Source organism: Fringilla coelebs, assembly GCF_963513975.1.
Source record: "Fringilla coelebs genome assembly, chromosome: 1".
Taxonomy (NCBI): domain Eukaryota; kingdom Metazoa; phylum Chordata; class Aves; order Passeriformes; family Fringillidae; genus Fringilla; species Fringilla coelebs.
Window position 1 is genome coordinate 100,004,352 of NC_140028.1, and position 19,754 is coordinate 100,024,105.

Sequence of the window (19,754 nt, forward strand, 5' to 3'; positions counted from 1 at the left end):
GTCACTGGGGCCTTCACCTGATTGCCAAGACTTTCCAAATATGATGGAGAGTGACTTGGCAACTTCATCAGTTCCTCCTGCTCATAATGATTCCCTTGATGAAAAAGGCCATCTGTCAGTATGGTTGTATGAGATCCCATGGGCAAAAGATGAAGAGCTGGGATCTCATTTAGTAGTCATTTAACCAAAAGAAACTTGAACTCTGGAGTTATCCACACCTTCACACTTCCTTAGGAGTTGAGAGCACCTAGGATAGGAGGTGACTTAACTTAAGAGCACATAGGATAGGAGCACTTTCCCTCCTGTGCTTAAAGAGAGGGAATTTTTTTTTCTGATATTACAGGCCATTTGATGGTGGGAAGCTCTGGCTATCCCAAGCAACAAGGATGGGTAACGTGCAGCAGACCAGCAGTTGCTTCTGAAAGGTGCTCTCTCTGCCTGAGTACATGAACACAAAAAAAAAAAAAATAAGGAAAAAAGGTGCCTCATATATCTCCCTAGTACAAAATTCGGCCTTCTTCAAAAGATACCAGGGAATTAAGGCTGTGTCCTTGAAAGCAGTATCCTTTCTGATGAAGCCTTATCAGAAAAACTGGGCTCAGAGCAGCCAGAGAATTACATGGCCACATCCCCTGCTTGCAGAGCAAGGGGAGAAAGGAAGCTCTTATCTACACTAAAACAAAGGACCAGACACTTTAAGCCCCCTTTATATTATCATATAATACAGCTATTTTTATGGTTCTTTTGCTATATCTTCATTATATCTCTATTGTGCATATTACTAGGTCAGGCTGTCACCACGACCTATTCAAGAAGGACTGGGTTGGAAACATATCACAGAAGACCATTATTTTTGAACAGTAAGTAGAGTCAGGCAAATGACCTATTTATTTTGAAAACATTTATTCAAGAGCCCTCAGCCTTAAGGTCTCATTTCAGATGCCAGGCATATAAGAACAGGCAGTACGTCTTAATTTGCAAATATTGGGCTAAATGTATGGATAGTTATTTCACTTCTCTAAGCAAGTAAATGTAAAATAGACTCTAAAAAAAAAATCCAAACGAAAAACACATTTCCTAGGGCAAACATAACTGCTGGGATTGGTTATCCTGACTTCTGGATGACAAACCTGAGACATCTCAGATGCCTTGGGACTGTTTTTAACAGATACTGCACTCCAGGACTGCAAATCCAAGTATTCTATACTTACAAAAACCAGGCCTACCCCTGTCTTACACTGAACAAGAATGAAAGTAGACTAAGCTCATGATGCCCTCTGTGAGGGTCTGCCTGAAATATCCGTCCATCTGCCTCACAATCGTCACTGAGGGACCACTGAAGAAAAGAGCCCCCATACAAAGATCTCTGGAGAGGTACATGCCAAGGGCTTGGAGACCCGAGAGCATTGCTAAGCTCCTGTTGTCACAGGTGCATTTGCTGCATGCTACACTGAGCTCCATGAGAAGAAAAAGGACATTCTGACCTTTTTGCAACAACAGCTCTGGGATTTTTCACCACTTCTTGCCCTGGCTGGACTTCTCCTGTGTTTTGGGGGTGGTCTCTCAAAGAAGACCCCTCTTGCCTGTTTGCAACCACCGTGACAGACAAACTGAGATGTAAGAAGCCTCTTCACCGGAGAAAAAGCCGAGACATGAAATCCCCATGTGAAAAGCCCCTCTCACACTTTTCAAGGACTGGGACTGAAACCCCCCCAACTTTGGGAGGTGTGCAGGGGGAGGCGAGCTGACCAAAGCAAGATGGATGTTGCAGGTGTGGGCATTGAACCACAAAAACAATGGCTCCCACCTACTGAGAATATGTACTGTGTGTAACCTTTTACAAATTCTTTCCCCCTGAAGATACAATAGATTCTTTCCCCCCAAAGATACAATAGATACAGTTTCAAAATCAGTCCCCTTCCCCCATCAAAAAAGAGTATCATTGGAGTCCAAATGAACCGCATCCCTGAGATCTTCCCAGATGTGACCTGGTTAATTCCATCGGCTGGATACTGAAGGACTTTGCTGTTTGGTAGCTATATACCCTTTTCTTTTTCCTTCCTCTTTTCCTTTTTTTTCCCTTTTCCCCCAATTCCTCCCCAACGCATTTTTGCTGTGGCTATTTCAATAAAGGTGCATTTGTTTTGATTATTACTGCAAACCCCCTTGCGCCGTGTTGATTCTTTTTGCACTCTGAGATCACGAACCATCACAAAACCCGTTCATAAGGACAGATCGTGACACCCTCCAATGCCAGAAGTGTACTACCCTGGTTTATAGCCTCATCACTTAACAGTGAATTATCAACAGTACAGAATTCCTCCTTATCCATGCTCCAATCTGAGTATCTGAGTTCTTCACAGATTTTTGCCAGTAAGGAACCAAAGCTTTGGAGGAAGACAAAAACCAGGAATTAATCTGCCACCTCCATTCAAATGTTATGAATCTGGTTTAATGACAAAAACAAAACCAAAACAAATAAACAAAGCACAACCCCCCCACCTCAATCCTTCATACATTTATATCTTCTGTCACCAAGACCAAACACTAAGCACAGAGAGATCTCTACCAACACGTTGATCCTACTTCCAGCTGCACACAATTATGCTGTCTGAGAAAAATCAGCTAATTACTCCAAAGACAAGTACAAGCAAGCCACCGAGATCTCTGTGTTCATCACCAAGTAACAGACTAACCAGTCTGTTGCTAATCCGTGTCAGAGCCTGCAAAAGACAGTAAATACCGACTAAGGGCTGCTTTCCCTAGCAACAGAAAGGGTCACAAAGCTGTATCATTTCCAGCACAGCAAAGAATCACCCATGATGCTTTCACTAGAATGACTGCAGTCTCAACTTACCCCTCACATCCTGTACTACTACTTCCTTTCTGTTATTTGGGGATTATTCAATAATCCATGCTCTTTCTGAAGGCTTTTCTCCCCTCTCATTCACAGAACAGAGGTAATGACTAGATGATAAAGATGACTTTGTACTTACCCGTTTCACTGAAAGGGAATATTAATAAACACAATAACATTACTTGAGCCATGAGAACTTCTCATTTTATTAGCTAGTGTTGTACAGCCTTTAATTTAGTATTTAGGTTAGTTACTATAACAGGAACATTAGCTGCTACAAACAAGCTCCTTTTAACTGCTTAATAAAGCCACGGTAAAGAAAAAAATAATAAAAAAAAGTAGGAATCTATTTTTTGCTAATTGTTCAACTCATGTTGTTAAAGTGGTGGGTTGTACCCATCTGGAGGAACAGGATTAGCAAATACATTTCATTATCTTTCCCAGTCAGGTGGGTTTTCTGCAATGTTTTCTAATTAGCACAGTAGATCTCTGTCTGAGTTGCAAACATTAGTCTAAGGAACATTTAAATTCAGTTAGACAAGAAGCCAAAGCTCTTTTTGCTTAGAGAGTAGAGACGAAACAAGAGAGAGAGGAAACCTTTTTATTTTAAAACCTTATTTTATAAGGTTTTAAGATCTAAGTCCCACACTTTAGCTTTACAGGCATAAGAACATTTGCCAAAGTTCAAGGCCAGCTCCAGAGGCATGAGACAGCTCCTCAGCAACCTTTGTTCTGCTAAGTTACAACAGGGCATGGATTATCCAGAGTGGGGTTTTGTTGATTTTGGGTTGGTTTTTTTTTTTTACTACAGGATTAAACTGCAAGAGTGCCTTGGCTTTCAAACTGTTTTTTCTTTCCTAAGCCCCACTGCTTCCCCACTCAGTGAAGAAACCTTTTTAATGCCTCGCTTAATAAGGTGCACTATGAGCACAATGTATGTTAACACAATGAGCTCTACCTGCAAGTTTCAGAAAAATTTATGGTTGCTTGAAAATACGAGGTGAAAGTTATCCACAATCCTGCCGATGTTGCTGTACTGCTGTGTAAAACACAGGAACTCCTTCCTCAGGGCATTATTGTCCCACTACAACATCCATCCACACTCTGTTATTTTCTCCACTTCTTCCCAGCTTTGTTTAGTTCTATCTCCTGTTGCCTGACTGCTTACCTAGCCAAGGATGGCAGCTTCAGTGCCATCAGATACCTAGTCAAGCAGAGACAGCTTCACTGGACAACAGCAGTAGTAATGGCAAACACCCTCTGAAGCTTCCTACAACTCATCTGCACAACATAGAGTACAATACTCCTCTACAAGATGGATCAAACTCAGGCAACTTTAGAGTCATCATTGGAAAGCAAAAATGCCAATGTGCGTTCTAGTCCTGCATCTTACTGAAGTCCTGACACCATGATGTAAGATGAAAAATGATTCCTATTTTAATTTGAAAACTGGAACGTTAATTTATCTATTTATCTTTACTTGTTTTGACAATGCCAGGTAATTTTTAGTCCAGAGAGCAAAGCAGTCCTGTTCTTCTGCTGAGCTTGGTTTTCAGACTCTGTGAATACAGCAGATATTCTTCACGACAAAAGAAAAGACAAAAACAACAAGTCTGCCCTTTGACATTTAAAATGAAGTTGCTTAGACCTTAATGCGGTGGTCTTTTTGGCTCATTGGGTTTGGGGGGTGAGGAAATGGGTGTTGAAACACCCAGTTAGCACAACTGGGAAAATAATGAGGACATTAAAATAAGAAGTTGAAAATGACAAAGGCTGAGTCTCCTTTTTAGCTCTACAAAATAAGCACTGCCAGTCGTTTAAGAATAACAAAAACCATACTTCACTGAATTAAACTCCAGCTCTTCACAAACAGTAACTCAGTTTACTCTTTGATGAAACGGAGAGATTTCTATCAGTAAAAAAGTTTCTTGACCATTGGTTGTAAACCCACGAAGAGGAGTCCAGAAAAATCAGCGCTCCCAAAGAAGGGAAGTTTCCTGATCCAACAGTAAGAAATTGTAAAGTATTTTACTATCAATTATTATTATATTAGTAATATTTAATTATAATTTAATTATTAATAATTACTCTCCAAGTGGTATGCACTGCTTGTGACAGTTTTTAGTAAGACTAAGGCTTTCTTATATATTCTGAAAATAATTTAAAATATTAACCCATTGGTCTTTATATTATAAAGATTAAACTTCAAGTTGGATTTACATTATTGGAACATATTTGTCTTCATTTCCTCATTTATCAACACAAATGACAGAAAGATGTTCAAACACTATGTTATTGATTTTTGGCACAATGTCATTCTGTGTTCACATCTGTAACCATAGATCCAACAGCTGAAAGACTATCTTTATTCCACAAAAATTAATTTGGCAAATCAATGCAAGGAATTGGAAAAAAAATGGTTTCACACAAAATCAGTTCATTAAACTGTTGCCCTAATTCACATTAGTTGTTTGGGGTTTTTTATCAAGCTCTAACACAAAAGTTCAGCAGGATGACAGGAGTTATATAAAGGCTCAGCTTGTCCTTTCACTGGGCGTAGATTGAGCCCTTGATGCATCTTTTTTCTTTTTTTTACCTAGAGATAAGTGATAGCTGTGACTAGAACATAATGCAATTAAGTGTGAATGTGTTTTAAGCATGGATTCTGTACCATATCTGAGAACATAAGAATCACCTTTCTCCCACCAAAAGCTGTCTGAAATACGGCCCCACCATGTCCCTTTACGAAAGGAAAATATTCTCATTCTCACTTTACACATGGGTAAACTGAGGTACAGCCCGCTTGATGGTCCGGCATTTCAGAAGGGAGCATCAAATAGCTACAGTAAACGTGGATTTTCACAGGTTTGGAAGCAAGCTCAGCACTTCAAAAAAGAAGTCCAGTTTGTAGAAAAGGTTTTACATGACCTCTCACACTCTCACCATGCAGTGCCCTGGCCACTCGAAGATGCTACTTGGCTACTTCCACATCATTTACAGGCTTCACTGCCACCCGGACATTATTCCAAACCAAGGGCTTTCCCTTTTTTCCTTTCTCGCTGCTTCCCCCTTCCCAGATGGTGGCCCGTCCCCTTTGGTGTGGAGGGTGTCTTTGGAGCAGCTAGGACAACGTGACTTGCAGGACTCCCCCAATCCTCCACAATCGAGGGGGAAACGCCGGTGACGAGCAATCCTGGGGAGGCGAGGAACAGAAAACGAAAGGCCTGCTTCCAAATCCTAATTACAGCTAGCAGGGATTAAGTAATAGCCACTAACCTCTCCAGCTCACTGAGGAGAAACGTGGTCGCGTTTAATTCTCTTCCGCTCCCTGCAGCTCCTTCTTATACAACGCTCCGCGGCCCCGGCATATCAGCGCCCGCACGCCCTGTCGCTGTCGCGGCGGCAACACCCCCTCGGCCGGGAATCCAATAAGGCGCTGCAGGGGCGGGCTGAAGCCAGAGGCAGCTGGTGCAGGCGCTCCGGCCGCGAGCTTCCTCTCAGAAAACACCCGGAAAGCTGCACGGGGCTGGCCAGGGGCTGGCAGCTCCCTGGGGGCCTGGGCAAAACCTCCCGGTTAAGCGCAGCGGTCCCTGTGATGTTGGGTTTCCAAACTGATAAACTACATATCAATAAACCCTGTTTATACACTTAATATGCCTCAGTAGCTGCAGCCGTTGAAAAAGAATAGGAAAAAAGGAACTTAGGATTATATACGTATTGAAATCAGTCACAATGGAATACTGAACTGACCACAAGGATGCTTGGCAGAACGCCCAAGATAGGGCCAGAAGGAGGAATAAACAGGGGCAACTCATTACTCTAAAGTGCCAACTGGGTGAAAGGTGCTTTTTGCAGGGGGAGAGTGAAAACACTGACTCACAGACCACCAAGTCTAGAAACCCACTGACTCAAGAGGAGGAGGAGACTGAACATGTGGAGTAATTAACATGAGTGAGAGAATCACTTAACCACTAAAATTAAAGAATATTCCGAATTGGAAGGGACCCACAAGGATCCTCAAGAGGTCCAATTCTGAAGTGAATGACCCATACGGGGATTGAGCCTACAACCTTGGTGTTATCAGCACCATGCTCTGACCAAACTGAGCTAAGAAGATATAATACTAATTAATGAGAGAACTATGCAACTTCTAGACGATGAATACTGATACTTTTGTTTGATAAAACGCATAAATAAAGTTTTGGTGATTAGGGAGCTGGTGTTTTGTGTGTTATCACCTAGCTCCTTACTTTGCACAAACTAGAATAAAGAAATAGAGATTCCTCTCCTCTGTGTGTGAATTGGAATTGCACACCACGTACGGAGCCCATTTTAGGGGCAACAACCCCAGCCAGACACTCCCAGAGCCCACTCCTGCAGTGGTTTGCAGACACTGGTACATCAGCAGTGCTTGTGTCTGCCCAGCTGCAGCCATAGGGTTTACATTACAGGACGAATCTGTGCTCAGGAAATTGGGAATTTCAAGAGTGCCAAGTGGGAAAGAAATCATTCTGTGCCTGCTTTGCCCAAGCAGGAGGCATGCAGAGAGCAGCTGCTAGGACAGCCCAGGCCAGGTGTTCAACAAGCTCTTAGTCAAGACTATTTGCCTCCTTTTCTACTGGGATTGCTTCCTGGCAGACAACATACTATATGCATAAGCAAAGCTTTTTCTAGGAGAGACACCTTTTACCCAGATCTTACTCCCAGCCTCTTTACTTGCCATTTCTTATCTACATACAACAGGACTTTCAGCGGCTCCTTTTGGAGCTTGGAAGATAAAAGTCGGTGAGGCTACAGCTATTTCCCCCAGGCCAGTGGTTCCTGTTCCAATGAACAATGTATGAAATGAGGCTGGTCTGAATTCCACAGATCTTTCTACACCATGCTGATAGTGGGCATTTATATAGTAGAACCTAAAGCTGTGTTACCTTGGGACTACAGGTACAAAGGATAAAATTCTGTACCCTGTCATCTCAAACATACGGTAGAAATACCTCTGGAGAACCTTTTTTTTGTTTTGCACACAAGTGTGCTCAAGGCAATTTATTTTTGGTAAATCTTAGAGTGTGCTGTGTAAAGCAGTCATATCAAAAGAAGCCGATCTTCTTCCTATAGAAATTAAAAATCCAGTGCATCCCTGGATTCTTTAAAGTCTTTATTCTAAAATTCTGCAGGTTGGGATTTTGAGAGTGACACACCCTTCTTTCCATATTTTCTTATTTCTGACCTGTGAACTTCCTCATCAGAAAGAGTACAAGAACTCAGACTCCACCCAGTTACATTTTGTTTGCCAGAGTGACATTTTCTGAGCCAGTTATGAAGTTTTAACTATTGCAAAACTTCTGTGGTCTAACATAACATCGACTGCACACAGGGTTTGTGATGACATTACTATCTATGCTGGTTGTTTCAAATAACTCTTTCCATCCCCTCTAATAAGTGCTAAAGAACTTATTATGCCTCAGCAGCTTTAATTACAGTTGTTGCACAACTGTAACAAGGAGGAGCTCCAAAAAGTAACCGACAAATCATACAGAAAACTAATGAGCAGGAAGTTTAAAGTCTTAAAATCTTCAACATATGTGTGGTATTACATAAAGGAGGATTGTCAGACCAGGAGAGACAATATTTAAGCATATACATAATAAGTTTAACATATGGGACAGTTAATAACTAGCATGTGACTGTATGCTTAGCACAAAGTAATGAATCAATTAGCACGTGATAGGAAACCATAACACATAGCAGAACATACAAAAGAATGCATCTGGGAGCGATTAGAGGCAGATGTAACTCAGAGCCCTTGGATTCAGGAACCATGCTCCTATTTGTGCAGCCACATGATCTAGAGGATGTGGGACCTGTTCACGCTCATAATTAATCTTGTCAATTAAAATAAATAAAAAAAAGGAAAAAAAGGAATGCCCCACCTCCTTTCCAAATGAATCCGATCCCAAAACTAATGGAAGTGGCACAGCACACAGACAAACAAGATGGCACAACTGCCTCTTTCCATGACCTGTAATCTAACCTGTAGTTAGATTACCTTAGTTAGGTTACCTTAAACCAATCCTGTCCCTACCTGATGTTTGATCCCTAAATTACAGCCTCAAGCTCCCTTTGCCATAGGATTGTTTATTTATTCAGGCAGCTAGATAAAAACCCCAACATTTAAATGAGCTCCAGATCTGGACAAGATGGGGGGCAGAGAGCTTGTGGTGGAATTTGGGCTCTGCCACTGGTGCTGGCAGCTGAACCACTGGCAACATGACCATGTTACCCTACTGCAGAAACCTTTTAGGGTGAATCTGGGGCAGGAGAGGGGGATTGGTGGCTCTCCCAGTTCCTGAGCACAAGATGAGAAAAGAGAAATGGTGTTACCCATCAACCCCTTGAAATGGTGTTTCATAACAGAGAAGAGAGAGGGGCAAAGGAACGATTTTGAGTTTGATCTAAGCAGCACCGAGTGGACCATTCAAATCCAGGTATGCAACATGGAAAATGCCACAGGGTTTCCTGTGGGGAAAACGGCTTCAAACAAAATACAACACAAACCCCAAACCATAACTTTAGTGTTTAAATTTTCTGTGATTTACAGCTGAGAGAAGCTGCTGTGCAGTGCTGATGGCCTCTTCTCTGCACACTCCTTATCTTTGCTTGTCTCAGGGGCCTATGAAGCCAGGTGAGGGCTTCTTTCTGCTCTTGCCTAGGTTGAAACCAAACAGCCTTGGTGAGCCTGGGGTCATTAGGAGGAGAGCTGGGGAAATCAGGCTTTGCCCAAACTGGGGCCTTCCTGAAGGCAAAGGCTGAGGAAGGGCTCTCATGTGTGCTGCCAGTGCCATGGAAGGCCCCAGAGCAAGAGGGCATTTCTTGGCTTCTGGGATCCCATCTTCACAGTCTGGCCTTGCAGGTTAGTGAAATCCACATGGATATCCTGGCACATTCCAGCACTGACTTTCACTCCAAACCTTCACATTTTCTACAAGGAGAGTGATGATTTTTCCTTCTGCTTGGAATGGTATGGATTCCCTCAGCTGATGTTCTCAGCAGAAAGGTCCTCCTTGCATGGAAACGTTTCCTGGCAGCCTGAAACTTCTGACCACCAAGAACCCATTTTTTACCACTGGCATTGATCACAGAAACCACAGTGTAAAAGCAGCACCTTTCTCTCTTCTGGGAGGAGGTGATTTCACAGCTGAACCATCTGCACCTGACAGATGCAGATGGTCCCTGAAGGGAGGTTGTAGCTAAGTGGGGTTTATTATATTAGCCTAGGGAACAAACAATATGACCAGAGGAAATTATCTCAAGCTGCGCCACAGGAAATTTAGATTGGATCTCTAGGAAATATTCCTTCAACAAAAAGGATATCAAGCTTGGGAACAGGCTGCCTAGGGCAATGTCTGAGTCACTACCCTCAGAAAGGTTTAGAAGTCATGCACATATGGCATTTGGGGACCTGACTGATTGGTGGAATAGGCAGTGTTAAGTTTGCAGTTGAACTGTGTGATCTTCAGGGACTTTTTCTACCTCGATGATGCAGAGATTTAAGGGTAGCTCAACCAATGTGGAGTTGAGGCTTAGACTCAATGATCTCCAAGGGTGCCTTCCAACATGGATATCTATGAGACCATCAGTGGAGGCAGCTGGTAAGAAAGACAAAAGAAAGACCAAGGGAAGTTCTTTGAAGAAGGTTCACTCAAAAGCAGCCTTAACCAGTACACCAGGGCCAATCTGAGGGGCTGAGCTGGGGTGGGGACAAAGAGTGGACTTGGCTGGCTTGTGATGTGCTGTGGCACCTGTGACATCATGGGAATGTGTCACAATGGGGGCAGCTAGAAAAGGTCCTAGAAGCAGGTAACACTGGCCCTCTATTGCTTGGGCAAGCGGTGAGTGCACATGTGGCGGGGAGGTCATACTGGGGACAAGGGCCAGGGCGCAGAAATGCTTCACCCAAGGGTTCTTCCTCTGCATGCAGGGACAGCCCTTCATGGCAGAGCCTTGGCTGTGGTACAGTGCTGCTGCTGCTGGGGCAGTGGGACAAGCCTTCCTGCCCCCAACTGTCTGGGGCCTTGTCCTTCCTGCCCTCAGATCACTGGGATTCCTGTCCCTGCTGTTCCCACTGCCAGCTGCCTCCCTCCCCACTCCCCTTAAGGCCTTCTCTTCATCTTCCTGCAGACCATGGATTCCTGGGTATTGTGGTTCTTGTTCTTCCTAAGTGTAGTCCAGTACCCGCAGCCCATGGATGATGTTAGGGATGAGGTGACACATCTGCGAATGGAGCTGCGTGCGAAGTTCCAGGAACAGGAGAGGATTCGGCTGGAGGGGGAGGTGAAGCAGCTCGTGCTGATGCAAAGTGGCACATCCTGGAGAGACCTGCCCAGGTCTGCCTTGCAGCCCTGGCACATTTGGGCATTTGCTGGGCTCTTGGTTCTTCTCTTGGCCGTATGGTTTATGTGGAGGAAAAGAAATTGTGAGGCAGAGATCAGTGGCAAGGAGGAGAAAGAAAAGAAGGAGGAAGAGGAAGAGGACGAGACATGGGCATATGATCTGGGATGGCTTCTAGAGGAGCGCATACAGTGGCCTGTACAGGACCTGCAGACAGGCTGCAACAGGACAATGGCCCTGATAGACAATTTCATAACTGTCCTCAGGCGTGCCTTGACTAGGACTTTCTACCCAGTGCTGCAACAACCCATTGGTATTGGCAGTGCCTTTGAAGGTTGGACTGCCCGTGAGGAGGAAGTTCTGTACCAGGTGCTTGTACCCCTGACTCCTCCCCTAGGCCACATCTTCCACCTGGAGCGTTACACTGACCAGCAGAAACCTGGCAGGAACTTCCGTGTCCGTGTCCAGCTGGAGTGCAGGTGCCCAAGGGAGTACCAGGGTATGAACATGCTGTGCTTCCAGCACCACCCTGATGTGGTTAGGAGGATAACTCGGCAGCCCAACCTCCTAGACACGCTGTGCACTGACTCCTACCTTGATGTGAAGAAAACCGTCCACTGGTTCTGCACACTGGTGGGAGCAACCTGGCGGCGTTTGCCCCAGTCACGCAATTGGGATTTAGCGCCGCTGCCCTCCAAACGCTCCTGCAACCTCAGGCTGACCAACGGCCTAGAAAGCTTCCAGGTTAAGGTGCTGTTCGGGGTGCGGCGATACGCCTCAGACATCTTTATCAGCAGCCGGCTTCGAGGGGCCCACACCCCAAGCACAATGTGGCCTGAGAGCTATGCTGTGGCAGAGACAAAGTTCTTCAGGCACATAGCCAGGCAGGCCCCCCAGGACAGCTCGCACCTTAAATGCCTGCAGCTCCTTGCCCGTGTTCTTGCACGCAAGGACTTTTCCATCCATTCCATCAAGACCATTGTCATGCGCCTGCTGCACACGGTACCAGTGTCTCAGTGGCACAGGAGACACTTCCTGCTTCAGCTGTCGGATGCTCTGGAGCAGCTGCGCTTATCTCTGGAAGAGAAACACCTGGAACATTTTATTGTGGGCAACCAGAGTCTTCCAGAGGAGATCAGGCTGCCCCCAGATGTACTAAGGGCTAAGCCACCCAACCTCTTCTACGGTCTGTCACAGGATCCAGCTGCCCACTCCCAGGCGATGCAAGCCTACCTTGATCTGCGCCATCGCCTGGCAAGAGTGCTGGCTTATGGCCACTGTTAGTGGGGCTCATAGAATCACAGAATCAGAGAATCACAGAATCACTAGGTTTGAAGAGACATTTAACCATCGAGTCCAACCCATGCCCTAACACCACCTTCACTATACCATGACACTGAGTGCCACATCGAGTCTTTTTTTAAACACATCCAGGGAGGGTGACTCCACCACCTCCCCCGGGCAGACTATTCCAATACTTTATCATTCTTTCAGAAAAAACCTTTTTCCTAACATCCAACCTAAATTTCCCTTGGCATAGCTTATGACTGTGTCCTCTCATTCTGTCAGCTGCTGCCTGCAGAGAGAGACCAACCCCCACGTGACTACAACCACCTTTCACGTAGTTGTAGAGAGTGATAAGGTATCTGAGTCTCTGTTTCTCCAGGCTAAACTCCAGCTCCGTTCCTCACAGGGCTTGTGTTCTCAGCGCTTCACCAGCCTTGTGGCCCTCCTTTGGATGCATGTGCCTGTGGGGCTTGCAGCTGGTGGCAGAAAACCAGCTTTAAGTGCCATGACAAAGACAGGAATGAATGGGATACATAGACAAATAGATATATGTATATATACCTACAAATATTGTTATTAACAGATGTTTTAATAGATACATATTATAGAAATGGTTTATAAATTGTCATATTATTTTATGAAAATAAACAGCACATATATAATGTCACTACCTGTTGTGATATGTATTAATATTCTGTAGTTACTGCATTTATAAGATGCAAGATTTTTATTACACAGATATATTTATAAAATATATATTTTACACATATTGTATTTAATACAAAACAATAATTTAATATATAAATGGAAATGAAATAAAATAACAATTATATCTAATCCCTGTATAATTACATGGAAGAAATTATATTTATAATTAAATGTTTATTAAATATGTAAAATGTTTTATAATTAAAAATCATAATAAATATAATAGAACAATATAAATTTAGTATGTATATCATGTCACTATCTGTTTGGACACCTATTAATGCTCCATAGTTAGTGTATGCAGGACTGGCAAGCGAGAAACTGCTGTGCTGTTCTTTCAATAAAATGCAGTCTTGCAAAATCTGGAGCATGCAAGGCTTTCATGATCTCAACCAGACCTATAGTATTGATAAATGTCACGTGCTGGGAATCTGGGCTTGTGAACAGTCTCCATGAACTCAATCAAATTTACACTGCTGAATTGGTTCTAATCAGCAATTAAGCCCAGGTGCCCCCAGCCCCTCTGATCCCAGAATCACAGAATGGCTCAGCTTGGAAGGGTCCTTAGAAATCTTGTTGCAACCCTGCTGCCAAGGGCACAGACACCTTCCACCAGGCCAGGTTGCTCCAAGCCCCATCCAACCTGGAACACGGCCAGGGACTGGGCAGCCACAGCTTCCGTGGGCAGTGTGGCCCCACGCCTCACCAGCCTCAGAGGCCAGAATTTCTTCCCCATCTCCAGCCACACGCCCCCTCTGTCAGTGGGAAGCCGCTGCCCCTGGTGCTGTCCCTCCAGGCCCTTGTAAGCAGCCCCTCCAGGTCTCTCTCTGGGCCTCGTGCAGGGACTGAAAGGCTGCAGGAAGGTGCCCAAGCCCTCGGAGAGCACTGGGGCCAGGAGTGCCACCATCAGGGCAGCAAGCAGGGCCTGGCATGGCAGTCGGGGCGAGAGGGCACCAGGCAGGCGCTGAGGCCCTGCCAGCTGGAGCTGGGAGTTCTGGTGTGCTGCACAGCAGAGAGCTGTGGGCTCCCGCAGCTCTGCATCCCTCACGGCTGAGGCAGCTGCCCAGGCACAGCTGGCCTGGGACACGTGGCCAGCCCAGTGCCACCCTCAGGGGTGTTCATGCTCTGGGGCCAGAGTCATTTGTGGCTGTGAGATGAGTGGCCAGCATGACTTGGGCCCCTGGCGTGGTGACAAGTGTGCAGGGGGAAATGCCAGCCAAGAAAGAAGCAACAGCAAATAGCCCCCAGCATGGCCATAGTAACACTGGTGTCTTACACTGGCTGTCTCTCTTTCCACAGTAAGAGAGAAATAGCAGAGGGGAAAGAGCAGAGGGGGTATCTATAAATAATAAGTACCTTTCAGTACCAATAAAGCTTCACCAATATTGGATGGGTATTGCACAGCTTTCATCATTGCAAAATTACCAGGAAAAAGGGCCAGCAGGGGTAGGTAGGCCAACACAGGCACAGCTGGGAACTCAAGTTTCTGGCCCAAAATCTTTCTTCAGGTCAGAAATCTGTGTGAAACAGATTTTTCAGAGAGTAATTAGATATGTAGGAGTCAGGCCACCCTGAAAGTAAAGGCAGCAACTGATTTCCACAAAGAAGGGACAATAACGGGAAGCCAGGATGAGAGAAGGAATTAAAAAAACCCTGCAGCTTTGCATACAAAACAGCCTCTTAACAGGGCTTCTTAGGAGTGCAAGAGGCTGGGCCATTCGCTCCTTTTTTGTTCTGTATCTCTCATTGTCTCTTTTTTGGTCATATCTGCAAGTCCTTTTGTTCTGCTGATTGTCTTTCCATACTGTTTCTCCCTACTCTCACCTTCCACAGTTCCAGCAGTGTTACAAGTCCTAGCAAGCAGATATATTAATTCAGCTATAATATAGAAACCTCCCACTTTTCAATTTTTTGGTTGGGAACAACAAAGCAATACAATCATGTAATCAGCTCCTGATGGCAAAAATTGACTGGAAACTGCTAGAAGCCTGCCATGAGAAGAAACAGTTTTATTTTGGAGAATGAAATAGCAGACAGTATTCCACTAAATCACAACAGTAAGGCAAAAGATGTAAATAAGAAGCTGGAAGCTACTTGGATAACAGAAGAAACTGGCTTGGCAACAGCGCTTGAGAATAATGCCTGACTCAACTCACTCAGGAAACGCATACAATGAATATCAAAGCAGGTAGGATGCACTAAGGAACAGCAGCAGAACACACTCTGACGTTATTGGTGCAGTCATCGTTTAATTTCAGATGAATCAAAACCGTGAGCCAAGGCTTGGGATCATGTAATCCAGCACTGCTAACACACACACTTTACAAACACCAGAGCCTAAGTGCTGAGCTCAGGGACGCTGCTGGACAGCTCGCTTAAATAAACTCCATCAGGGACACCAGCTTACACAGAACAATGGAGAGGGATAAATCTGGAATGAAGGAGATGAGCTAAAGACAGCAGTGGTTAAATTAAATATTAATATCACTGTGTGGAATCAGATGGCCAGATTAGAATTTTCTTTGGGGATTGCTGGACAGACACTTGTTTTTTTTTTTCAATTTTGACTGCACAAGAGTGGTTTTATGGTGTCCCTCGTCCTGGAAAAAACAAAAATAAAGCCCACAAAAGAGAGTGGATCCTGGGCAGCAAGCTCAGGTGTGGTGTGGATGAGCAGCACGGAGCTGAGGGGATGAGGGCTGTGGGGAAGCCTGTGCAACAATGCCGGCTGGGGACCGCACCTGTCTCCTCACAGGCCTCCCACAACGCACCCCACAGCCAAAGCCATGGCTGTGGGACATCCGGCACCTCGGGTGAGGCACAGGCTGAGAAAACCCTCAACCCTGCCACTGAGAAGAGGGACCCTCGTAAAATGCTGCTCGAGACACAGGCAGTCCCAGCTCTGTGATGACATTCTACCACAACAGAAGAAAAATATTAAGCTATTAAAGAGTGTCCAAAGGAGGACAACCGAGATGGTGAAGGGCTGTGAGGGGAAGTCATACAAGGAGTGGCTCAGGTCACTTGGTCTGTCCAACCTGGAGGAGACTGAGGGGAGACTTCATCAGTATCTACAATTTCCTGGTGAAGGGAAGGGACAGACACTGATGTCTTTTCTGGTGACACGACCCAAGGGACTGGCCTGGAGTTCTCTCAGGAGCGGTTTAGGTTGGATATTAGAATAAAGTTCTTCCCTCGGAGAGTGTCTGGGCACTGAACAGGCTCCCCAGGGAAGTGGTCACAGCATCAAGCCTGGCACAGTTCAAGAAGCGCCTGAACAACGCTCTCAGGCACATGGACTGTTGGGGCTGTCCTGTGCAGAGGCAGGAGTCGGACTCGGTGATCCCTGAGGGTCCTTTCCGACTCAGGAGTTGCCGTGACACCGTCCCCTCCCCGCCGCCGTTCGCAGCGCCTCCCGCCATCGCCCCCTGCCGCGCCCCGCCGGCACCGCAGCAATGGCGGCCCCCAGGGCGCCCGCGTGAGCCCGACGCCGACCGCGGCAGCCGTGAGTGGGGACGGGCGGCCGAGCCCGGGGCGCGCGGCCACGGCGGGCCCGGCCGCCGCTCCCGGCGGCACCGCCGCACCCGAGCGAGCCCCGCCGCCCCTCCCGGCGGGCTCGGCCCGGCGCAAAATGGCCCCGGGGGCGGTCGGGGCCCCGCGGGGGCGGGAAGAGGCGGAAGGGGGTTTGTACACGGGGAGTCCCGTTGGGGCCCCGACCGCAGCAGCTCCGCAGCGACTGCGGGGAACGGCGGGCGCCTGCAAGGGCGGCGGGGGTCAGACACGGGGCACCGAGCGGTGGCATCGCGGCGACGGCAGCAGTGCCGTGGGGCAGGCAGGGGCTTGCTCAGTGACCTCGAGAGCCTGAGCACATTCCCTCTCGGGCCTTGTTAATGGTACTTGCACTTAAGATACTTCTAGGCCGCCTTCAGAAGAGGAGTGCGAGGCAAATGTGTCTAGCATGCTACAAACAAAGCCTGATAACGCGGAGAGTAATCAGAACTGCGGCAGAAAAGGTCTCTTGTTGCTTAAAACAGGCACGGGCCCACGGTGCCCGCAGCACAGCCAGCGGAAATGTGAGGATGTAGGGCGAACATAAAGCAAGTTGCTTGCAGTGACTCATCCACATAGTAAGGAATCTGCAGTCAGATTTACTTTGTTGTTCAGGTACAGCTGGTGAAGCAGTTGGGTTGTCTTGAGCAGATTTAATGTTCAAACACTGCAAAGGAAAGGGATTGCTATGATTCTTTCTCTATAAAAATTGGAACTTCTCTAAGTCTGCTCCGATCATAAAAGCAAACATGATATCCCCTATTCCTTCTTGTTGGTGAGGCTGATTGCTCCTGCTTTGCAGGAGCTCATTTCTTTCTGCCCATTTCCCTGAACTCTTTAAATGCAAGAAGCGAGCATGTAACTTGAAGTGTAAGAGTGGCCTGGGTTGCTTCTTTTAGCGCCAGTTTTTTTGATGAATTGAAATGCAGAAACAAATTTCAAAAATCCCTGGTACAGCCTCAAAGGCTGGAGTAATTGCAGACTGCGACAGCGAGGTGGCCCTGTTCCACCGCCCAGCTGTACATCATGCTGTACCTCTTGCATCAGGCTTGGGGATCAGCTGGCTTTTTGAAAGTTGGTTTTTCCAGTGCATCAAGGCTTTCTGGACACAGCATGCACTGCAGCTGCACAGCGCAGTAGTAGGATGGGATAAGCGTCAGGAGCACCCCCATTTCAGCAGCAACTCCTCAGACCTGCACTCAAATCCAGTGTCAAACTGCCGCTGCTCTTTGTTTTGAGTCTAATCTTTGACTCAAATTTGAACAGTAAACCGGTGTTTCATATCGTGCAGTAGCCTGTGTCAAGAGTTCTCAAACTTGACTGGGGGTGTGGTAGAGAAAGAGGAGTGCATGTTGAAAGATAAAATACTGCCTTTCTGCCTAGAGATCCTCGTTCTATTTAAGACGCTGCCCTCACTATCTCAATTGTTTAAGTGCTGAAATATTCCAGATCAGCCAAATTCCATTAGACACAAAGTGCAAAGGAAAGTTATCTTAAGCAATGTACCAATTGTAAAGTTGTTGCATTTACTACCCAAGGAATAAAGGATTCCCATCAAGAGGGGGGTTGAAGAGGTTAGCTGAACTTAATGTGTCATTTTTTTGTTAGATGAGCTTTAACTTAGACTACTGTAAATTGAATGAAAAAACATGGAGAAGGGAGATAAGGAGCTTTGGGGATTAAAAATAAAAATAAACCCCAAAGCCTTCATCACTATCTTACAGCTTTTTCTAAGTACTACTTTGCTGTTGCAGTTCTGAAATTAATGAAGTAAGCATGGATTATTGCTGAATGTATTTTACTTCAAAGCTAGTTATTCCCCAGAAGTCAGAGGCTTTGCATGTCTGTTAACACAGTACTTTCCAGACCACTTTTCTAATACAAACTTCCGGGTTTTGACTCAATGCCAGAGGAGCAAAAATAACATCCTTACCTTTGCAGCTGTGACCACAACATAAAATCAAGCAGGAAGAAGAGCTGATGCTGAGGGTTGTTTTCACTACACTTAAGACACCTTGAGAGTTGGAGCTCACACAAAGAGATGAGCCCACTCACACGCTCCCTAAGCAACGTGGCTGTTAGAAGAGCACTTGGCTTTTCTTTTATACCTTTAGCCAGCACAGGTGACTGCATCTTGTCTGTTAAGCAGCCCAGCTTCCCCTGTGTGAGCATTGCTGTCACACTTCCCCCATTTGCTTGTGGTCCTGGGAATTAGGAGGAGGCTCTAGGCACAGCTCTGAGGGGAGGCTGCATCAGCTCTATACAACTTTTATGTGTAGATTTCTCTGCTTATCCAACTCCCTGCTGTACAAGGGCCACTAAAACAGAAGTCAACAAGTGATGTGTGTGAATACCTACCTTGAAATGCTTGCATATTCAAGCAAGTGGGAGGGGAGTGGGGGAAGAAAGGCACTAGCTGGATTTTTCTATTTCTCTGTACTGGTGTTAGTGACTCAGTCTACAGTTTTGGGCTGTGAGTTTGCATAACTGAGGAGGTTGCAGAAAAAGTCTATATTATGCCTCAGTTTCTGGGAGGAGCAGTTATATGACCATCAGGCTAGTGTGGGAGCTAACCTCTTGAAGATGCAGTTTTACTTTTTTCTACTCAGCATGTTGTAAGGAATAGAAAATTCTTGAGAGTATACTTCTGAAAAGCTACCTGATGCACAAGAATATTGGAATATGTTAGTAAAATTTCAAGTTATCAGTTCAGCATAGTTCAGTCTTTTCTCTGTTGCGAGCAACTTGAAAAAGCATCACCAGGTATTTTATTGTGACATTTGTCTTTTAACATGTTATGAGGATCCTTTCTGGTATTAGGATATCATAAGTGACAGAGCCCTTTCATCTACTGTGGTGCAGTGGTGGTTTTTTAACAACAGCACAGCAGTAATAGCAGTTGAATTTAACCACCTCAACCCCCTTTCCCCAGGGCAGAGTAATTTGCTTTTCTTGGTGTTTAAGT

At 45.7% G+C, this 19,754-nt stretch overlaps 3 protein-coding genes across 5 annotated transcripts in view; 2 read left to right on the top strand and 1 right to left on the bottom strand.

Annotated features, from left to right (window-relative positions):
* BLVRA (biliverdin reductase A) overlaps positions 1–6,251 on the bottom strand; it is a 28,694-nt gene extending 22,443 nt beyond the window's left edge. The window contains exon 1 of the mRNA XM_084209751.1: positions 6,134–6,251. The gene's annotated coding sequence lies outside the window, so the exon portion shown is untranslated. The remainder of the gene's footprint in view (positions 1–6,133) is intronic.
* Positions 6,252–11,038: 4,787 nt separating this feature from the next.
* LOC311154510 (inositol 1,4,5-trisphosphate receptor-interacting protein-like 1) lies at positions 11,039–12,529 on the top strand (the record flags this gene model as incomplete). The annotated part of the gene is made up of 1 exon (XM_084207098.1): positions 11,039–12,529. One exon carries the CDS (start codon positions 11,039–11,041, stop codon positions 12,527–12,529), a length of 1,491 nt encoding a protein of 496 aa, XP_084063224.1.
* Positions 12,530–16,684: 4,155 nt separating this feature from the next.
* COA1 (cytochrome c oxidase assembly factor 1) overlaps positions 16,685–19,754 on the top strand; it is a 51,317-nt gene continuing 48,247 nt past the window's right edge. For all 3 annotated transcript variants that reach the window (XM_084209770.1, XM_084209771.1, XM_084209768.1), the window contains exon 1: positions 16,685–16,745. The gene's annotated coding sequence lies outside the window, so the exon portion shown is untranslated. The remainder of the gene's footprint in view (positions 16,746–19,754) is intronic.